General features: G+C 37.9%; 3 protein-coding genes across 7 annotated transcripts in view; 2 read left to right on the top strand and 1 right to left on the bottom strand.

The window, feature by feature from the left end:
* The window catches only part of LOC137487924 (uncharacterized), a 410,987-nt gene that overhangs the window by 7,707 nt on the left and 380,494 nt on the right, over positions 1-22,786 (bottom strand). The gene's annotated exons all lie outside the window — the stretch shown is intronic.
* Positions 2,264-10,280, top strand: pnisr (PNN-interacting serine/arginine-rich protein). Of its 4 annotated transcripts, none has more exons than XM_073925154.1 (13): positions 2,276-2,540; positions 2,650-2,776; positions 2,857-2,963; positions 3,058-3,237; positions 3,594-3,829; positions 3,917-4,088; positions 4,180-4,370; positions 5,301-5,450; positions 5,539-5,638; positions 6,251-6,304; positions 6,605-6,796; positions 8,585-9,626; positions 9,924-10,280. In XM_073925154.1, the coding sequence occupies exons 2-13, from the start codon at positions 2,772-2,774 to the stop codon at positions 9,952-9,954; spliced, it is 2,460 nt and encodes an 819-aa protein (XP_073781255.1). In that variant the 5' UTR covers positions 2,276-2,540; positions 2,650-2,771; the 3' UTR covers positions 9,955-10,280.
* coq3 (coenzyme Q3 methyltransferase) lies at positions 11,683-22,282 on the top strand. The gene is given in 6 exon segments (NM_001002620.2): positions 11,683-12,161; positions 12,315-12,467; positions 14,950-15,049; positions 18,332-18,574; positions 21,474-21,633; positions 21,737-22,282. Coding segments are annotated over 6 exon segments (960 nt in total). The 5' UTR covers positions 11,683-11,997; the 3' UTR covers positions 21,877-22,282.

Below are 22,786 nucleotides of genomic sequence, written 5' to 3'. Positions count from 1 at the left end.
GTGTCTTTCACATACACCACTTTTTTTTTGTCTCGTAGACATTCACAATAGACTACTAGATAGTCTAGTATGCTTGTTTCAATATATCTTAAGATGTTATTGGCCACTTTTATTTAAGCTTTGAATCTCTTTTTGGTTTATTTCAGTGTTCCAATAATAAGGCAATTTCTTTTCATATAAAAAAAATGGTAAAAATCTGTCAATCAATTTTAAATGAAGCTTTCTAAAGGCACTTTCCTGGTAGTGTCCTGATTTAACATATGTAAGCTCATCTAATAAGTTCATTATCCATTTAGAGCAATTGTTATCATTCTAAAGAGACCCAGTCTTACTAAAAATAATGTTAGCAATTCACTGTACAATTTCTTATTATTACCTTATTAATTTTGACCAAAATGACTACTGTAGCCAGTATCGAGTAACTAGACATGTAATGTAATGTCATGTGTATTTAGATTGCATTTATTGTGTTTGGCCATAACCCAAAGTGCTTTACAATCATGAGGGGGAATCATGGAGGGGGAGTCTCTCCACACCACCACTGGTGTCCAGCATCCACTTGGATAATGTGAAGGCAGCCGCTGGACAACAGCGTCAATGCGCTCACCACACACCAGCTATTGGTGGAGTGAAGAGACAGTGATAGAGCCAATTTAGTGGATGGCAGTGTCAAACACAGAGATTTGTGTGAATGTAAAGTCCTTGCAAACATTCAGCCTCAGGATTATTTTGCCATCATGCCAGTAAATTTGTTGATGGATTTAAGGATGATTAAATGCTTTGGTACGGCAATAATAAATTCAGAACTTTTGCCAGGAAGGTCAACCATGGTTTTACAATAACTAAAAAATGTGATAGATAGGTTTTTGTTTATTATCTTCTTCTTTTTTACATTAAAGAGTATCTTAAAGATAGTTATCTGAATGTAGAGAGAACATTGCATTTCAGAAAAAATAAATAAATCTTTTCCTGGCTAGCCAACAGATAACATTTTGAGAAAATAAGGTTCTGCTCACATACCGGTTTTCAAATATTACCTAGCTAACTTCCTGATTACTCTGGGAGCATTCGTTTGTGGGTTCTAGAAAAATGGAATGTGTTTATTTTATAGTGCATTTACTGGTATGGCAATACACCCGAAGCACTTCACAATCATGAGGGAGGGATGGAGGACTGTAGGGGTCGTGGGGTGGATTGGGGGACAGGACAACTGCTGTGCTAACCACACACCAACTATAGACCATTTGATTGTGGTCCATGAACATTTCCTGCTTATTTTTCCTAACTGTTAAATGTGGCAGTTCAACTTGACATTAAAACAGCGATCATAACATTATATATGGCTCTTTTTGGGATTCTCTGAAGCTATAGAATTAAAAATGTAAGACAGGAAATACATGGCACCATTGTTTTTTTTTTACATCCCTCAAAATGGTCTTTAGGTGGAGTGGAGAGACATTGATACAGCCAATTCGGTGGATTGGTTTGATTGGGAGGCCATGAAGGGTAAGGGCTAAGGGAGAGAATTTTGCCAGGACACCAGGGTTGCACCCCTACTCTTTACAAGAAGTGCCATGAAATTTTTAATGACCACAGAGAGAACGTCTCATTACCACGATGACTTTACTGGGGCATTAGCGCCCGCACGGACCGCAGGTTGAGCGCCCCCTGCTGGCCTCACTAACCACTTCCAGTTCCAACAGCAATCTAGTTTTCCCATGTGGTCTCCCATCAAGGTACTGACCAAGCTCAGACCTGCTTCGCTTCAGTGAGTAACCGGTCTCGGGCTGCAGGGTGATATGGCTGTCATACTCCTATATAGTTCGGGCTCCAAAATTAGTTTGCTAGGCAGTAGCTATATCAAAAAAATGCTAAACTGTTATGTTTGGTACTTGTTTGTTAATGATTAGAAAATGCTTTTAAATTCAGTCTTATTTTTTAATAATTTAAGCTATTTCATTCTATATTTTTGTGTAAATGACCAGTTTGAAAATAAGCTGTCATTACAGAAGTCTGAAAAGGTTAACAGGTTGTGAACACCTGATTCAGTACCATACTTGACAACATTTCTTACTGTTTTTTTTTTACTACAGCCTACATTAAAAGTTAGGATTTTTGGTTATCCAGAGGATAACAAATAATTTAATTACGGGATAGTGATAATATTAAATGATGGTACAGTGTTTGTTATTGTCATTAATCTGGCCTTGAAGTGTCCCGTGTGTATCCGCTAGAGGGCCTGTGGGTTGAGGTCACGGATGCCGCCACTGTTTCCGGGTCATCATTTCATCGCCATTTTACTGCTAAGAAGCAGAAGTGAAGAGGTAAGATATCGCAACGTGTTTGTAAATCTTCCTCGTACTCCATCGAATTTCTGCCCTTCGCTTTGACATCGTCTGCAGCGATAAGTTAGCTAGTTCATTTCGAGCAAGTAAACCGGCGGAAAAAAGTTTAAAGTACGTGTTGATGTGTAGACGTGCGGCCTAACGCTGGGCTAGCTAGCTAGCATTACGACGACGCTTGTGTCGATTTCATTTAAGGTATACTTGTATTTAGTAAAGTACAAGAAGGTGAATGCACAGAAAGATGCTGTAAATCACCCAGAAAACATTTAAGGAACTCCTAAATCATACTAGACGTGTTTTGCAGTGGTTCGTTTTCTTTGGTGTGTTTTGGAAGTGCAGCTGTGCGGGTTACATTACAGCTGCGTCGACCCTCAGTGGGAAAGCTGGGCTTGTTTTTAAAGCCCTTAAAAGGAAATAGCTAGCCAAATGATGTAATATAGTTTTATTTGCAGTCATTTGCAAATAAAATGTTTGTGTTTTGCACGATTTGACATGTATGTTTGTGGCACAGGATTCAGAGGAGAGAGATGTGGGATCAGGGAGGACAGCCCTGGCCTCAGTGGCCCCTGGGCTCACAGCAGCAGTGGATGCAGTCATTTCAGCATCAGCAAGATCCAGGTTAGAATGCTTTAATTATCTGACAGCACTAACGTGTAGTATAATCATTTGAACTGCTCAATTCAGTGCACGTTTTCTCGGTTTGTTTTCGCAGGTCAAGTGGACTGGGCTGCTTTAGCACAAGCATGGATTGCACAGAAGGAATCCACTGGAGTTCCTGATCAGCCAGGGATTCAGCCCAATGGCCAGGAGATGCCAAACATGGAGCCTCCAGCCCATAATAACCATGGTGCCTTTCCAGGCGATCCAAGTTTTGGCAGAGGTTGGCAACCAGGTGAGAGACCATAGACAATTTTAAGAGATATTCCAGTTTGAGATGCATTCCTGGTTGCATTGTTTGTGTCACATGACTTAGTCAGCATGAATCTGCAGTCTTATGATTTCTGGAATGCAGACACCGAATGTCAATTTCCAAATTTTGGATGACTAAATGCAATGTGTTGTCTGTAAACATTAAACCGCAAACACACACTATCTGAAGGAATGGTGTGATTTTGTTTGCTTCATGCTGAAGAATGATGCTTTAAAAATGACCACTCTATTTAACATTGTGATGATGTATTACAGTAATTTTTATTTTTATTTAGTGCAAACTATATTTCAATGCATTTCTATTATGATTGTTTCTAGAGTGGGGAATGCATAGCCAGCCACCACCTCCCCCTCCTCCAGAACAAGCATGGATTCCTTCAGGTCAAGGGCCAATGGATGTTGTCAACCCCTCAGAAGACAGTAACAGCCAGGATAGTTTGGATTTTCCGGTAGAAACACGCCATGGAGGCTTTCCTCAAAACAGCCATGGATTTGGGAGTCAGCCTGAGCCTTATTCTATAGGCCCAATTGGGGTCAATCAGTTTGATTATCAGGTATGCTTGCTTTGGTCTGGATTACAAAAAGGTACTTCCGATCTTCAAACTTCTGTTTTATTAACATTTACTTGTATTTCATATTAGCATGGGGCAGCGCCAACGGGGACATCATATGGGCCACCATCCACCGGGTTTCATGCACCTTATTGGCCTGATGGGCCGCAGAACAGAAGAGACCGGCTTCCTGCCTTTAGGCCAGAACGGCCCAGATCTCCCAATCAGATGGCAATAAAACCAGAGACGACGCCCACTCTTGGTGAATATGCATTTTCATCATGTAGATGTGTAGGAAGACCTGCTGTTTTTAAATGATGCACATGAGAATGTTGTCTTGATTCCTGCTCTAGATGCTGTTAAACGAAGAACCTTGCCTGCATGGATTCGAGAAGGCCTTGAAAAAATGGATCGTGAGAAGCAGAAAAAGATGGAGAGGGAGAGGATGGAAAAGGAGCGTGCTGAAATGGCAAATAATGAAAGGGATAGCGATATAGTAGAGGAGGAAGGTGATGGGCCTCGGTTGCCACGCAAGAGCAAATTTGTAAGCATCTTTTTTAAAACCTGTTTACAGCGCAGGAACCTGCGGAGGTTACTTTGGCAACTGTTGACCCAGGGTTCTCTGACAAGCACAAATGCTCATTGACATGTTATTGTTAACTTAGTAATGCAAAGACCCCATGGAATGACCCGACGAGTTTCTTTACAATATTGATGTTTTAAATTGAAGCAGTGCTTTAATTCAGTGAGGGCTGCATTAAATTAAGCGATTAGTAAAAATTTTAATTACTATATAAATCTGATCCTGTTCATCAAATAATGCTTCAAAAATGTTTTAATTTCAGCTTTCAAAAAAAAGTTGAAGATGAGCAGTGGCTGCTGAAAATTAATAATTGCCATTGAAAATTGTTATTATTGTGTAACTATAAAAAAACGATTGTTTTAAATTGATGAAAATTGATTTAAATTGTAATAATATTAGATAATGAAATAAATACAACTTTGTTGAGCAGAAAATAATTTCAAAAACATTGAAAGTCTTGCCAACCCTAATTGTATGAACACCAGAGTATATCTGCTAAAAGTTGTTTGTTAACTTGTATGCATGAACTATCCAACATGGATGGAGTCACAACTGATTTCCTAGAGCAGGGATGTCCAAACTCAGTCCTGGAGGTCCGGTGTCCTGCTGAGTTTAGCTCCAACTTGCTTCAAACCACCTGCCGGGATGTTTCTAGTATATGTAGTAAGAGCTTGATTTGCTGATTCAGGTGCGTTTGATTAAGGTTGGAGCTAAACTCTCCAGGACACCAGCCCTCCCGGACTGAGTTTGGACACCTCTGTGGTAGAATCTATTAAGCTTAGTTACATTGCCCTGAGCTGTTGCACACTAACACTATAAATTCCTCTCGGCGCTAATGTCATCCACAAGCATCTGGTCTCTGGTCCAATCACCTGCTCCTCTTTAATTTAGGACAGTGATGATGAGGATGGTGAAGAGGATGGTGCTGTGGAAGATGGCGTATCAGGAAGGAGGCTGGAATTTGGTGGTAGAAGTCCTCCTCCTCTTCAAGAAGACCAAAGTGAACCAGAAATGACAGATGAGGAGAAAGAGTTTCAGCTGGTCTGTTTACACCATTTTTTGTTTCATTTCATAAGCATACAACTATCCACACTTGTTCATCTCAACCATTTCTGTTTGCTTTCCACAGATGGTTATGACTAAAACTCTTCTTACCGAAGTCCTCCTCGAAGTCACCAATGAGGAGATCATCCAAGTGGCCAAAGAGGCTCATCGCAAAGCCACTAAAGGTCTGCTCCTGTTCCCTTCTGTCCATGCAACTGTGCCTTCAAGTTTAATTCTGAGGAAGAGACAGATTTCCACAGCAATTATACTTGGTTATATTTTGACTATATAAATACAACGGCTTTTTTGTCTGACTGATGCACCTTGGTAACTTTTAAAATAAGCCAAAGTGAAATTCTTCAATGGCCATTCTCTGCTAATGCAACGGAAGACGAAAAACAAACTGCAAGAGGGTGGAGGGTGAAATGGTCACGTAGATGCAGTTAAATGCAATCTTTCAAAGGGTACCTAATCAAATCTGTTCTTAGATTTACTTCCTGTAAAACAAAAGTACTTCCTCACTACTTTTTGCCAGATGGCTTCTCATTTGGAAAGTGACACTGCATTAGTACAGACTGGTTTTCTCATCCACTGTTTGCCTTTGTTTGACAGACTTTGTGTGATAACCTTTTTCTTCTCTCCATCTTTTTTTCTTATTATTTTCAATTTATTTTGCCGAAGGCAGCTCTTGTGAATAGTGCATATGTGTACCCTCATCTCTAGAGACTCTTGCCTATGCGAAAGTGGTGGCTGTATGTGTTTTAACATGTTGTTCCTGTTGTTGATGTGAATCAAAGCTCCTGCAAAACAGCTGGCACAGTCAAATGCACTGGCTTCTCTGACCGGCCTCGGTAAGTGTCTTTACATTTTGGACCGAGGGGAATTAAAGGGTGGTTGGTTGGTTGGTTGGGTGGGTTATCAGCTCTCTAATGAACTGTGTTGCAAGCTCAAGAGCTCAAGCTGCAGATCTTCTCAAATGGTTAGCCTCCAGCATCAGTTTATAGATGATTAAAAAAAAAAAGCATGCTTCATTAATTAAGGTAGGCTTTAGTGATGTATTGTGTAGGAAGTAAGTAAGGAAGGAGTGTTAGTGTGCGACTGAGTGCATTGCTCTTGCTGTTTGTTATAAGTGGGGGGCTTTGTTGTCGCAGGAGGGCTGGGTGAGTACGGCTCGGATGAGAGTGATGATGAGGAGCGAAGCTTAAAGGGGTCGGACTCATCGGACACAGACGATGAGGAGTTGCTGCACCGTATTCGCCAAAAGCAGGATGCCTTCCGTCGTAAAGAGAGGGAGCAGCAGCAGCTGCAGGAGAGGCTGGCACTGGAGATGCAAACTGTTAAGGGTAGGTACATCCAGAGAACTTCTAGAAGCATGAACATTTCCATTGTGATAATGACATTTGTTAAACATACAGACCCCCTAATTTTTCGCGATTTACAATCGCTGAATCCAACGCAAGATCAACAAAGTTTCACGATCCTGCAAAATTACCACAAAAATGTAAATCTCTTAAAACATTCAATTCCACACAATGTAATCAAATTCTATTTATTTCGGTTTGCAATGATTTTATACGATTTATAGTTGCATACACAGTGCATGTGATGTATTTGAGTGCCTCTCGAAAAATGACGTCTCACCTGTTCCCTCAAAATTATTACATTACATAGGAGTGGGGGGTAAAGTTGAGTAGCCTTTGCAGTAAGCAAATGCGGATGAAGCGTGAGTAATTTACATGTGTAGTCAATGCAAAGATTGGATTAGACATTCTGTGGTGTGAATGTATGACTGCAGTATAACGGCCGCTGGACATGACTAAATTGAGAGACATGCTTGTGCTTTAAATGTATGGCTGTATATATTGTGCTTTAAATGTATGGCTGGTATTATGGTGTGCATAAAATTGATAAATGTTTCATTTAACTCTCCCTGCTTTTGACTAGAGAAAACGCTTCCCTGTCACTGACTAGTTTTACGGCAATCCATATTTTAGGTGTATTACAGTAGGGTAAGCCCTAACTCATGTCCTTTGTGAGGTGCATGATGTCAGATGCTCTGGGGAGTGAAATCTAGAAGAAACTAAGCCTAATCCCTACCGTTTTAATTTTTTACCGTTTATTTATAAACTAATTTAAAAGAGGAACATGCTTATGATTGTGCACTGCTGGTCCCGCATCAGCTCTGCATATTTCGCCAATCAGATGAAAACTGACTTCCTATAATTAACCAGAGTTTTCCACTTCAGTCATCTTTGTCTTGAAGATTCCACCCCTTCCACTCCTACTCCTCCCCTTCTCATTGGGTGACATGGTGAACCAGTGGTTAGAACTGATGCCTCACAGCAAGAACAGCACCAGTTCGACCCCCCACCAGGCCAGTCGATGTTTCTGTGTGGAGTTTGCCTTTTTCTCCCTGTGCTCGTGTGGTTTTTCCCCAGGTTCCCTAATTTCCTCCCACTGTCCAAAGACATGCCTCATAAGTAAATTGACTACTCCAAAGTAGCATCTTAAGACAAACTCTTAGCCAGCTATATCTCAGCTATTCCTAACACATTCAAAAGCAGGGGAGTTCTTGAGACCTACCTGAGCTCAAACTCCCCTCTCACCCTTAAATGGGAGAGAGCCCCGGGCACAAAAATTGGTAAAAAACTAGGGGGTCTGATCATATAAACCAGGGTTCATCAATCTCGCTCCTGGATGGCTGGTGTCCCTACAGGGTTTAGCTCCAACTTGCCTCAACGCACTTGCCTGAATGTTTCAAGTATACATAAAAAGACCTTGATTAGCTTGCTCAGGTGTGTTTGATTAGGGTTGGAGCTAAAATCTGCAGGACACCGGCCCTCCAAGAACAAGTTTGGTGACCCCTTGTATAAACCAACAGCTTGTGAGTAGCAAATTACATAGATGATTTCTGCAAAGCGGAAAACGAGGATGGAGTTGCATAATTCGATGATAAAAGTTGAGTTGAAAACTTTGGTTATGTTGTTCAAAGTTGAAGCTTAAGGTCAATTTGACACATCTTAAAATAATAAATTTACTTCATAACCATATTTTTAATAGTTAAAAAATAACAGTTATCCAGCTTCTTTTAAAAATGTATACAATAACATTCAGTTTGTGTGTGTTTTCAGATGATTTGGCATCAGACCGAGTGAGCAGAGAAAGGACAGGTTATGAGGATGAGCAGACAGATTCTAAACACAAACAGGAAGTTAGGGAAAGGGAGGCGGAGCCTACAGTAGAGCGCCGCAGATCACGTAGTGAGCCTGAGGTCAGTGAGGTCAAGCGGACAAGCAAAGAGCACACAGGGCGTAACGGAGGCAGTGCCAGCCCCTCGCCGAGTGAGCGCCGCAGTCGCACATCCAGTTCCAGTTCTTCCAGCAGCCGGTCCTCTTCATCTTCCTCTTCCTCAGCCTCCTCTCGCAGCTCTTCCCGTTCCTCCTCTCCCAAAAGAAAAAGGCGACGCAGTCGTTCCGCCTCTCGTGGGACTCGCAGACGCAGCCGAAGTCGCAGCTCTCGCAGGCGTCAGTCAGAGCGGGACAAGGGCAGAGACAGGAGGCGGAGCAGCCGCACACGCAGCACCGAACGCTCCTCTCGACACAGAAAGCGCAGTCACTCACGGCAGCGCAGGTCCAGCAGGAGCCATAGGAGCAGATCTAAAGGCAGTCGCAGCCGCAGCAGAGAGAGGAGGCGCAGCAGGGACCGCAGACGCAGTCGCAGTACGAGCCGCAACAGGCGGAAACAGAAGGACAGCAGGGACAGAGACAGGAAGAAAGAGAGAAGCCGGAGCCATGAGAAGGAAAAGAAGAAGAAAGAGAAGGAATTAGATAAAAAGAAAGACAAGCAGAAGGGAAAGGAGAAGGAGATTGAGGGCAGTTCAGTAAGGGATGAGGAAGATTATGGCAAATCAAGGCGGAAAAAGGAGAGTGAGAAGACAGATTCCCATAATGACAAGTATTCCCGGCAAGACAGCAAATCTAGCAAGAAAGGCTCCACTAAAGCTAGCAAAAAGTACTCAGATTCAGAGTCTAGCAGGAGCAGGTCGCCTTCCCCTGAGGTTAGCAAAGAAAAAAAGTCTAAGAAATCTAAACGTAGTCGATCAAGGTCTACGGAACGGTCTCACAAGTCTGGTAAGAAGGCAAGCCGCAAACACAAGTCTAAGTCACGATCAAGGTAGTATTCATTTTCTTTTTACTTTTTTAAAACAATGTTTGAATGTTTGTGTGAATGATGAATTGATTTTCCAATGGCATAGTTGCATATTGTTTAATTTAACATTTAAATCCACAGTCACATAATGTTGAATATTTAAAAACAGAGTTGTCTACAAATGGTGCTACTGAGATTGATGTAATTTCCTCCTCCTCATTTAGTGTTGCTCCAACAGCTCTTTAAGGTGTGTGTATGAAGTTCTGGATGGGATCTGTGCTAGTGATTGCACTAATAGTCTGTCGCACCTTTCTCTTTCAGGTCAACGTCTCCCAGCCGCCGCAAGCGTTGAGGGGTATTCAGCCTTTGATCTGTGCACTTCTTTTAAAATTCCATGAGTTAACAGGCTTGTCTCATTATCGAGGCAACATTGTAGGTGAACTCTCCACTCCAACCTCCCCTACTCCCCTCATTTTGTAAATATGTGCTATTTTTAAGTGTTGTCTTCAAAACAGGAGATTTTGAACTAAAGTTTCTTTTTTTGCCTTGTATTATGCAAGCGTTCAAGTAGTCAATAGAAGCTTGAAACTGTAACATTTTAAAACCTAACACCAGAGGAAATAAATTCTCGTTTAATGTAAATTGTCCAATAAAACAAGAATGATTCTTTCTGTCTGACATGGCCTGTCTTTTTTTTTCTAAGGATTTTTTGTTGAAATGCCAGGTGCTAGATGAACATGAAAATCTTCTTAAGTCCAAGATATACTTAGTTTTTAAACCATATAAAATTTTTTGTTTGCATAAACATTTTAGTAAGTTAATATGACTTCTTTCTATAGTGTGTGATGTTTTCCCCATGGAATGCCAAATATGCATTTTGAAGATTATTTTCATAATAAAACTAACATGAATAAAAGCACTATAAACATCTCTCGTACACTCTATAGAACAGGACTGCCCAAACTTTTCTTATGAAGGGCCAAAAGCCAGACTTGATTGAGACTAGCAGGCTGAAGGTAAATATAGTTGCCATGGGTAATTTAATAATTTATTTAATCATATTTTTAAAAATAACTAAAAAATATTGCTTTTTCAGTAACTAATACAGCATTATTTGATTTGACATTTTATAATGAACTTAGAGTAAAAACAGTCATCTCATTTATGACAGAATGGAGTTACTCTAGTTTTTCCCGTGTTTTGTTTGCTGATGTCTTTTTCATAGCCTGTGGAGTGACAGTATTTTTACATGTTGAAAAAAAAAATCTGATTTGTTTTCAATGTTTAATTGAAACACTTAATTTCAGTTTGGTTATGTCAAAAATATTCAAAATGTCAATGTCTTTTAAAGGCATTTGCCTCAACCCTCTCCAAAGTTCTCACTCTTCTCAAATGTGGTGGCTGGAAAAATCAAAGGTTACAATGGGCCAACTTAAGCCCATGGGCCTTACTTTGGGCATCTTTGCTTTAGAACTATACTACATCTTGTACTGTGTATGTCATGGATATAAATATTAAATATAACATATTTAAAGTGATTGTTCACATAAGAAATTAAAAGATGCCATGGATTCTTCCTTCCCTTGTATAAAAAAAAAAAAAGTGAGTTTTTTTTTTATCTCTAGGACACTAAGTTATTTTTGAAAAATGTTGAAACTTGTAACCATTGACTTTCAAAGTATTTGATTTTCCTGCTATGGATGTCTATTGTTACAGATTTCTAGTATTTATCAAAATATATTTTGTGTTCAACAGAAAAGGAAAGTCAAGTGTTGGAACCATTTGAAGTAGAGTAAATGTGGTGTACATTTTCGTTATTGGGTAAATATGTCCAAGTAAGAACTGAATAGTATTTCATTATTTGTCATTTGGATGATGTCTGTAGACTCTTGTAATAAAAGAACGTTAAACTGCTCCTAATCAGACTACAATTACCTTTTATGGATTACATATGATTGTTCACCACGCATTATTGTTAAGAACTCTACCCAGTTCAGCTGAAAGTTGTTAGCAGTTGAGAGTAAACTAAACGGGTTCATATTCATAGTTTTATGACGAGTTTCTATGACTCGTAACTTGCACGTCAACAAGTCATGCAGACTGATTTTGTGAACTATATGGAAGTTTCCACAGCCGTTTTACATGTTTAAAATAGCAATAACATTTTTAAACATAAAAAAATATGTTTTGGTGTCACTTTATGTATGTTGTGGGTGCGTTTAAAGCATATCTAATATTAAAAATGATTTTTTTTAAATAAACGTGCTAGGAACGTTTGATTCCGTGTTGATTTTCTGCTCGGTCAGAATTTCGGCGAGCACTCCACGGTCACATAGGATTTACTGACTGAAGTCGGCGATAAACAAAGATTCGCGTAACGCATTAAAATGCAGAGATGTACTCTAAGAAATTTACACGATTAGCTTTTGGACTGTTAGCTGACTCGGGGTTAAAAATACCTTTAATACAAAACGTGTCCTCCAAAGTAAAAGCAGCGCGCTCTCTGTGCAGCTGGACGGTGTGTTTGCATCACCGACAGAAGAGTCAGCTGTCAAACGGGTGAGACTGATTTAATCGACTTAACGAGTACTGCGATTTAATGCATGACTGTTTTTCTTAATAAAGTAGAGGTTCTGGTTTACTCGGTAGATCTTTTGTTTACAAGAGACGTATGCATAGTTTAAAGGTTTTAACGATAGTTTCGACCTGCAGACTGACCCGCCTCAATGTCCGCTCGATCTCTCAGTCCACTCTGGACCCCGCCGAGGTGCGGAAGTTTCAGGCCATGGCGAGCAAGTGGTGGGATCTCCAGGGAGAGCTTTCAGCCCTCCACTCTATGAATGACCTGAGAGTGCCTTTCATACGGTGTGTACATCTGTCTATCGCCTCATCTGCTAGCAAATGTGCTGGGATGGCATTGTTTTTCCATTAAAATCAGCAAGTTTTTTTTTTTTTTGTTAAATTTTTTTAAATAAACGTGGACCTATTTGTAAAATTTTTAGCATGTTACTTGCATTAAATATTGGCTATAAAATAAAATATGGGTTACTATCTTCAACTCCCAAAAAAGTATTTAAAATTACAGGACAAATGAATGATTACCTCACCCTCTGAACTGATATAAACAGAAAATCTGAAATGTTCTACTGAATAACATTAAGTAATAAGTCTTTGATATTTTAGATGACCTGAAGAAAAGTACATTTCAGCTATTTTCATTTTTGGGTGATCTATCACAGTGTTATATTTAAACAAAAACAGAAAGTAACTTAGTGAAAATGTAATACAAATCGATTTATTTTAATGTAAATGAATGAATGTATTTTCCCAGTGATGGGCTGCAGCTGGATAAAACATATGCTAAATAAGTTGGCCGTTCATTCCGCTGTGGCGACCCCTGATTAATAAAGGGACTAAGCCGAAGTGAATGAATGAATGTATTGTAATATTAATGTGAGTGTGTGTGTATATATACACAGTTGAAGTCAAAATTATTAGCCTTCCTGTTTATTTTTTTCCCAATTTTTGTTTAACTGAAAGAAGATTTTTTTTTCAATGCATTTTAATAACTCATTTCTAATAACTGATTTATTTGATTTTTGCCATGATGACAGTACAAAATATTTTACTAGATATTTTTCAGGACACTTCTATACAGCTTAAAGTGACATTTAAAGGCTTAACTAGGTTAATTAGGTTAACTATGTAGGTTAGGTAATTAGGGAAGTTATTGTGTAATGATGGTTTGTTCTTTAGACTATCGAAAACAAATAAAAATGAATAAAAATTTCATAGGGGGCTAATAATTCTGACTTCAACTATATATATATATATATATATATATATATATATATATATATATATATATATATATATATATATATGCATGCCATTTAGAGGGTACTTGTTCTTTGGATGTCAAAGCCAAATCTTTAGTATTATTATTACTGTGTGCTCAGGAAACATTTATTATTACTAACAACAGATGTGCAACACCTTATATTTGTGTTATCTGGATTTATGAAGAAAAGCCTTTATTTGAAACAGAGGGTTCTTTTGTAAAAATACAAATGTTTCACTGTCACTTTTAATCAATTTAATGGTCATTGTTAATAGTATGTTATGTAACATATTTTACTTATTGAGATTTACTGATCTGAACACAAAATAGCTGTTTTTGTTGCCTGGGCCTTTAATGCTAGTTCTTCCAGCCCACCGTTCCCACGTGCCTTTCAGAGTGTGCCTCAACCTCCGACTGTGTCAGATAATCAGCACAGTAACAGGCAAGAAGGTAAAAGCAGATTTCATGTAATGTGTGTGAGAAATTCTACAGCAAGAACTTTCCCAATGATTATTTGATGTAGTTGTTGTGGAGTTAATTCTAGCCTTTCTTGCGTTATGTTGTGGTGGGCCCTAAAATAGGAGGGATTTGGATTCTATTTTAATTCCAGGAAATTATTAAAAGACTTATTGTGTTTCTATTACCCCAATATGACTGTGGACACACTATACCTACACACAGTTCTGTCCAAACAGCCTAAAAAAAGAAGATTTTGACCCTTTTTTTTTATAATTTATTTTTTGTGATCATTAATTTTTTATGAGTAATTAAAATTAAAATTAAAGAGTTAATCTCATTGAAAGGGCATGTCCAGAGATGCAAAAAAGAAGCTTCTGTCTCATCATGTCCAGGTAATGGCGAGGACAGCAGCTAGAGATTATCCAGCTCTGCTTCGTCTCTCAGCTGTTTCTGTAAGAGTCAAGATGGATATTGCGCTTGTCACTGTAAGCTTTTCCCCTCGCTTCCTGGAATCATCCAGCGCACAATTTCTTCCCCTTCCCTGAACACGGGATCAGGTTTATCGGTGATGAGTATATGCAGCATATATGGACACGGTGGAGCCCCCGGGGCCTGTTTAAATGAGCGGCCTCAGTGCTGTTGCAGGTCATTATTTTCTTCTTGAGGAATATGAGTTCTCTGGAGGTCCAGCAGGGGAATCCTTCAGAGACATTGTGGTTTGTTGGCACAGATGGGCTGAGTTAACAGGAGTGGCAGTGAGCACCTCGGGCTGCATTGCTCTGCAAGGCCTGTCCAAGCATTTGGGGAAGATCTTGAGGATGTGCGATTGCTTCAGGATGTCAGAGGCTTGTGTTTTAGCTAGAGGGACTAGCAGTGTGAAGTGTTTCTGACTCAGGAAGCACAGTCAAATATTGCATGTATGGCTGTGATTAGCTTCACATTTCTGTTTTACGTCAGACCTGATGTCTTTGTTTCAAAATTCTGCACAATCGAGATGACAAGTACACCTCCTTAATCTAATTTTGTGACCTTTGACCTTATTTTCAGGGATAATTTGTTGAACGTGCATGGAGTCCGGCAGTTGGGTAAACCTCTGAGTGGCCTCAGAATACTGGACGTGGGCTGTGGCGGAGGCTTGTTAAGCGAGGTAACTAGTCTTGTTGATTATGAAACTAGTGAAAGTTGGTCCAAGTACAACATTTCTGTTTACTGTGTGATAATTTATAGGTTGAGATATTTTTTTGGGTCTGGAAGCTAGATATCACATATGTTAGGTTTGATATAGTGATATAATTGACAGCTTCATGTCCACTGGATTAGGAACTGATAAACATTTCTCTAGGCTTTTTTTTTTTTAAATGAGTGAACTCTCATGCTAAACTTGTGTCAGAAGGTCAGCCTTTGAGAACATCAATAATGCAGACAGTTGATAGATTACTTCATTCCTGATTCAAGCACTTTGCCCTGTCTGACCAGCAGAGGGAACTAGACATAATCTGACCATTTTATTGAAGGGTTAGTTCACCTAAAACTGAAAAATTGTCAACATTTACTCAAGCTCCACTTTACCTAAACCCAGACTATTGACTTCAATAGAATTTATTTTTCCTACTATGGAAGTCAGTGATTGCAGTTTTTTTTTTTTTATTGATTCATTCATTAATTTTCTTGTCGGCTTAGTCCCTTTATTAATCCAGGGTCGCCACAGTGGAATGAACCGCCAACTTATGCAGCACATTTTTACACAGCAGATGCCCTTCCAGCCCATCTTTGGGCAACATCCACACACATTCACACACACACACTCATACACTGCGGACAATTTAGCCTACCCAATTCACATGTTTTTGGACTGTGAGGGAAACCGGAGCACCTGGAGGAAACCCACACGAATGCAGGGAGAACATGCAAACTCCACACAGAAACGCCAACTGAGCCGAGGATCGAACCAGCGACTTTGCTGTGAGGCAACAGCACTACCTACTGTGCCACTGCGACACCTCATTAATTTATTCATTTTTCCTTCTTAGTCCCTTTATTCATTCGAGGTCGCCACAGTAGAACGAACCCCCAACTTATCCAGCATTTGTTTTACGCAGCGGATGCCCTTCTAGCTGCAACTCAGTATTGGGAAACACCAATACACACTCATTTACACACATACACTACAGATAATTTAGCTTATTCAATACACCCAGAGGAAAACCATGCTAACATGGGAAGAACATGCAAACTCCACACAGAAATGCCGACTGGCCTAGCCATAACTAACTAGTGAACTTCTTGCAGTAGGGCAACAGTGCTAACCACTGAGCCACCGTGCCGCTCCCTAACATTTTTTAAAATAACTTATTTTGTGTTCACCAGAAAAGGGAACTCATAAAGGTATGGAACTATTTGAGTGAGAGTAAGAGGCGAGTAATTAATTTTCAGGGGGGTGAACTATCTCTTTAAGTACACCTTGCTAGTACTAGGTTGAACCATTTTCCTTCAGATTTGTTTTAATTTTTTTGTGAAGAAAATGTGCTAGAAACATCGTTTCTATGCCAGATTCTGACCCTACCATTTTATGTTGCCGCAGAAATTGAAACTCATGACACTTTTTTTTTCTCTTCTACTGTTGCTCATCTGCTTCAAGTTTCAACATGTTGTGTGTTGAGAGTTGCTCTTCTGTAGACTGAAATGTTCACAAAATGTGCTCTGAAATAAAAAACGGTCCAAATTTGAAAATGTTTGTAAGGAAAAACACAAGTCAATAAAAATCACATTTTATTAACAGTAGGAAAATTGGACAGATACATTTTTTGTCCATGTCCAGCTGGAGAGAATGAAATCAGCATGATGAAACCATATTTTAGACAGTTTTTACTTTTGTCGCGAAAACCAAATGTGCCATTTTTGTCCAATAATTTTCAGTGGCTGAAAATTCAGTGCATGCATAATTATAACTTTGTTATTTGATTAATTTGTTTAGTTCCTGTTGCCTATCAATTAGCTTGATCCAGTCTGGTTTCTTCCCTGACTTCTAAGCCGTGATTCGTTACGATTACAACCCACAGTTTAATACATTTTTTACTGGTAGATTTATCCTTAATTTTAACGATCGCAGAGAGATTGCCTCTTGCATTATTCAAATCACATCTATGAAAGCATTTAGCTTTTACTGCAAAATATAATGATGACGGAAGAAGTTGTGTTAGTTATTCAGGATGTGGTGCGTTTCATTAAAGGTGTTTTCTGTCACTACTTGTTTGGCCTGCAATAATGCATTCAGTGTAAGCTGAAAAAAATCACCTCCTATGCATTTAACTTGACGCTCATAAATAAAGGTTGCAGGCTGCCATTGCATTATTTAACCAATTGATGACAACCAGCCATCAAAAACATGCCACTGAATACTTCTTGAAAAATAGCACATAATTCTTGTCTTCTCCTTTTATTAGTGCGCAGAGCAATTCTGCTTAAATGGAAAGATCCCCTTCCACCCACCTTTATTCAATGGACCAGAGAGATAATGTCTTGTTTTTACCTTGATACTCTTTAAGAGGATCGAGTAAACAATTCTATAAGATATGGCACCCCCTCATTGATTATGTTGACTATATAAAATGATACTCCACAAATATACATGTATATATAATTTATTTATTTGTATTATTTTTATTTATTTTTACTTTTATTTTTGTTTTGTTTTTATATATTTTTTTATTTACTTTGTTGTTGTTATTATTCTCATTATTAACATTGCTATGTTTCTCCAAACACTTGTAATTTTAGACTGAAGTTATCGACTGCTATGTTTTGTTCTATTCTGTGTAAGGGTTTTAGCGTTTGTGAATGGATATATTTGAAAATTAATTAAAAAAATATTCAAACAAAAAAAAAAGGATGCATCTAACAATGAAACATCTAACAATAAAAGTTGAGAATAAATCCATCATCAATTGAAAATGAGTCTAAAAATGAATGTGGGTTGTACAAATTATAATGTTAGATTTAGTATTATGAGCATCAGTAGTAGTAACAGTGAATTTTTCACAGTACCGAATATTTTACTATTTATTTTTCTTCAGCTGATTACTTCGTTTTATTTGTATTAAAATTACAGATTTTAAGTTCCAAAAGTGTCTTGAAGTACTGTTTTTGTAATAAATGGAGAGCAAATTACATTTGTCTCATCCTCCTTTTTGGCTGATCCGAAAAACGGTTCGGTCTGTGACTAAAAAACCATGATGTGATCTGAACCGTGATATTTGTGATCTGTTACACCACTACCAACAACCATATAATTTCATGTTATGGTCACTTAAATCTACGTTCTTCCCCAATCTGGTGCTTTAGTTTGAATGTAATTTTATAATCTTGTGCAGTTTATTTTTATCACTGAAAATAGTGTTGATTAAAAAAATAAACCAGTAATCTTTCTTAGCCCCTAGGTAGGCTCGGCGCAGATGTGTTGGGAATCGACCCAGTGGAGGACAGTGTTCGAACAGCAGAGCTGCACTGCTCCTATGATCCCGATTTCCGGGAGAGAGTTCGCTATCAGGCCTGCACCCTTGAGGAACTTGCAGAAGATGAAGCAGAGGGCTTTCATGCCATAGTGGCATCTGAGGTGGTGGAACATCTGGCGGATCTGGATGCCTTTGCTAACTGCTGCCATCAGGTGTTAAAGGTATGTCACAACAATACATTGACGCATGAAGCAAGGATTGTAGCTCAGAGTAACAGTGTGTTTCCCAGCAAATGGAACTCAATGGACTGATTTAATCTCTTGGGTCAGTGTGTCAGAGGACAAACGCTAAAGAGGAACTCCAAATCCCCATAATCTTTCTTAATGCTGTGACATCCAGTTAAAATGAGAGGCCTTTCATCTGCCTGATTCTGATTTGCTTCTAGAGTTTGTTTAGAATTCATTGCTCAATCATTTAACACCCAGTAGCAATAGTAGATAGACAAATCTAATTCTGAAAAATGTAGTTATTATAGTATATTAACAGGGTATATGTGTAATCATTGAAACAAATACTGTGAAATCAATTTAAAATAGGAGCCTTTTTAATTAACTGTTTCTGTTTTGCTTTCTTTTTCAGATTTTATTATTAATATTTTATTATCATTATTATTGTATGATTGTAATTACTGAATTCAAGTGTGTAGGTTTGCACTTGACATTGGTGGGAATGGGTAAATCAAAAAAAAACCCAGCCCCCACCCCCAAGAATGAATATCGTTTATATATATATATATATATATATATATATATATATATATATATATAAATATATATGTATAATGTATGTATATATGTATATATGTATGTATGTATGTATGTATGTATGTATGTATGTATGTATGTATGTATGTATGTGTGTGTGTGTGTGTGTACATATATGTATATGTGTGTATATATGCTATTATATTATTAATTAACCCTCTCTTTATACAATTTATTAAGTTAAGTTAAATAATCAGCTACCATTAAATAATGGCTACGGGGGCTTGGGTGGTTCTAAAGACCAAAAGCTGGATTATTTTTTAATGTTGTGTTAGAAATTTTCTTATTATTCAAATGGCCAAATTCTGACTGAGGAAAGTTGAAGTTTTAAAAGTTTAAATATGACAAAATGGTTGGAAATATGTTTTGGTACATCAAAAAGTGTAGTTATGATAACTATCCGACAAGCTAATCCAGCAAAAATTTGTTCTTAAAATGTCACTAAAATGCAATATTTATACCTTATATTTAAATAGAAAATCAGGCAAATAACTGCAAAAATGTTTTGTTTTTCAGAAAATAAATAACCACCTCTTTCAGTAAGCTGATAGTGTTATGTTAAAGAAAAGTTTATTAACTGATAATGAGAGAGTTCAATAAAGTCTTCAGTTTATTTGAGCTGTAGTGCAAATGAAACATGTCTCATATATCAGGATTAATAAAAGATGGAGGCTGTAGTTTTTCTGACAAATTGTTTCTACCGAAATTAGACATGCTACTCTGACAGATTGGGAGAACTGGCAGGGGTCATATACTTTTACATTTAGCTGTTTATTCTGCAGTTAGTTTTCAGGTAATATTATTCAGAAGTCTGTCATAATGTTATACTGTGGCTTAAAGCGGGGGAAAACACAAGCATTAACAACATTATCATGATTGACTCATTTAGTAAATAACTTTGGTTTATGTGACACTTTTCATTGAAAAAAAAGCTCATTATCCATCTTTTTTGCTGCCACTATCCTCACTTGTGTGTGTCATACACACCTTAGTCTTGCATAGGAATTTCCTGTGTGCTGTTTTGGGGCTGCTACATCTGAATGCAGTGAAAGCCTCTTAGGGAAAAGCACAGTCAATCACAGTGTTTAATTGTGTTTGGGGGCGGTGCGACTGAAGGAGAGACCAGATTTAACCCTTTCTGCATGTCTAGGTTAATATTGACAGCCTGATTTTTAATTTTTATTTTTGTGAATTAAAGTGAATTAAATGATTGGTTGGGACTTTTCAATAGATGATGGATATTGACGAGGACGCGTCCCCTCTGTCCATAAAACAACAAATTGCATATAGATTTTTAATATGTAAAAACTTTATAATTTAAGTGTAAAAGTAGAAATGTACGTATGCATGTATAAATGCATGTACACACACACGCATTTTGCAATGCATGTTCATAAATTTCCAAATTTGTTCTGAAATATATTTTTTTAAATCATATAAAAATTCCTGTTAAGTTTAATTTATATAAGCAAAAAGTACACATCTAAAATATGAGTATTTTATTACCAATTCATGTCACAATCACTTGCTAATTTTCCATTCAAAAATGCAAATTAAATTTATGCGCAAAACTGGAATTAAAAAAAAGGAATATAAAGCAGCGTTTCCATCCAAGTAGTCAAAAAGAATCAAATTGTCACTTCCTGATTAACTGGTACCAAATATAAACAGTAAAAATGGAATTTGCTGCATAGGAGAAGCTGCGTGAATCTTTTCTTTATTTAATAAATGACTTGTGCTTCAGAAGACAACTGACACGCAATGAATTTGTGGTGGTGTTTGAAGGAGACACGGAGCACAGACGCTCTTAACAATTCTGGAGGTCATTAATAATATAATTACTCCAATACTAAAACAGTTCAGGAGTTAAGGAATGACCAAAACAACATTTCAGATGTTTTACAATGCACTTAGCCTGCTGGTTTGTCCATTCACACACATTTTTATCATCACATGATCTCTTATAACAAAATGACATGACATTATTAATGCGCTTACTTTAATTTGTTCAGTAAAAGTGTTTCCATCATTGTTTATGCGCATCTTTTCCTATCGAATAAAAAGTTTATCCTACACAGTTATGCACAAGTTTTTCTGTGCACATTTTAAAAATTCATACGCATCTTGCCATTTCCATCATCCAATTAATGTGCATAGGTGGATAGAAATGTAGCTACTGTTATATTTTATATTTCATAAACCAGCATCATTTGTTTTGAGAAAATCAATAAGTTCAAGTGCCTTACAATTTTCACGCTAAAACTTGACTGAAATCTCGATATTTTCTATCTTTCAGCCCGGTGGCTCTCTATTCATCACCACTATTAACAAAACCAACTTATCATACGTGTTTGGGATTGTGGCAGCAGAGCAGCTGTTAAGGATTGTACCGAGTGGCACTCATGACTGGGAGAAATTTATCAGCCCAGAGGATCTGGAACGACTGCTGGAGTCTTGTGAGTGTCATCTCTGATTGTTTTCATGATCATTCATTATGAATCGGTCTTGCTGCAGTGTTTATTTTATGCATTTGTTTCCTTCTGTCTCACTGTATACCAGTCGGTTTCTACGTGGAGGCTATCAGAGGCATGATGTACAATCCTCTCACAGGGGCTTGGAGCTGGCAGCAAAGCACAGCCATCAACTATGCCTTGCATGCAGTTAAACGTAAAGAAGAACCGCAGCCTGACCGGGTCTGAGAAGGAGAATCTGAAGGAGCCAGATCGAGCCAAGAGTTACAGCTGAGCTCTTTTTATTGATGGAACTGCTATTAAACGGATATCACGTGCCCCGGAACGTACTTTAGGCAACATAGACCTAAAAATATGTAAAAAATATGTGGCATTGCTGAACATGTTTTGTCAGAAGGTTGATTCGTAACGTATTTCATGCAACTGTGGAGCTGTTGTTAAGATTGATCCACTCGTGCCATGGTATTGATTTGGTGGTCCTTTGATGCATTTTAAACACAGTCAGCTTGAGTGATTTGTGGAGTTGTTGTCAATTGTAAATTAGACAATGAAAATGACATCTTGGTTTTTGGTGCCACTTTAAAAAAAGTGCAAGTACTTAATAAAATAAAAAAAACAAGTGATCTAAATGAAAGAGTTTAATTGGTGTTTGTTGTGTTTTTATGCTCACTAGCAATGCAGTATACACTACCCGACAAAAGTATTGTCACCTATCCAAGTTTTTAGGAACATAAATAATAGCTTGACTTTTAGTTGATCATTTGGTATCAGAAGTGGCTCATATGAAAAGGCAAAGGCCTCTAGATTACGCTTATTTTACCCAAATAAAATATGATCATGCCTTTATTTTTAAATATTTAATTAGGACAGTAAGGTCTGACTTTGCTAAGACAAAAGTCTTGTCCCTTAACAGATAAAAATGTACAGTATAGGATTTAAAGTCATGGGGCAGTGGAAAAAGAATTAATATTGTGGACTGGAATTAGTCCACAATTAGAATTAATATTGGAGGACTGTATCCATACATCTCTGCAATGACTCAAATAACTTATTGATAAAGTCGTCTGGAGTGGCAAAGAAACATTATGTAGCAGGACTCCTATAGTTCATCAAGATTCTTTGGAATCATCTTCAATGC

Source organism: Danio rerio, chromosome 16 (genome assembly GCF_049306965.1).
Source record: "Danio rerio strain Tuebingen ecotype United States chromosome 16, GRCz12tu, whole genome shotgun sequence".
In the NCBI taxonomy this organism is placed as follows: Eukaryota; Metazoa; Chordata; class Actinopteri; order Cypriniformes; family Danionidae; genus Danio; species Danio rerio.
The sequence above is the reverse complement of the archived record's forward strand: the minus strand, read 5'-3'. Positions and strand labels throughout refer to the sequence as shown.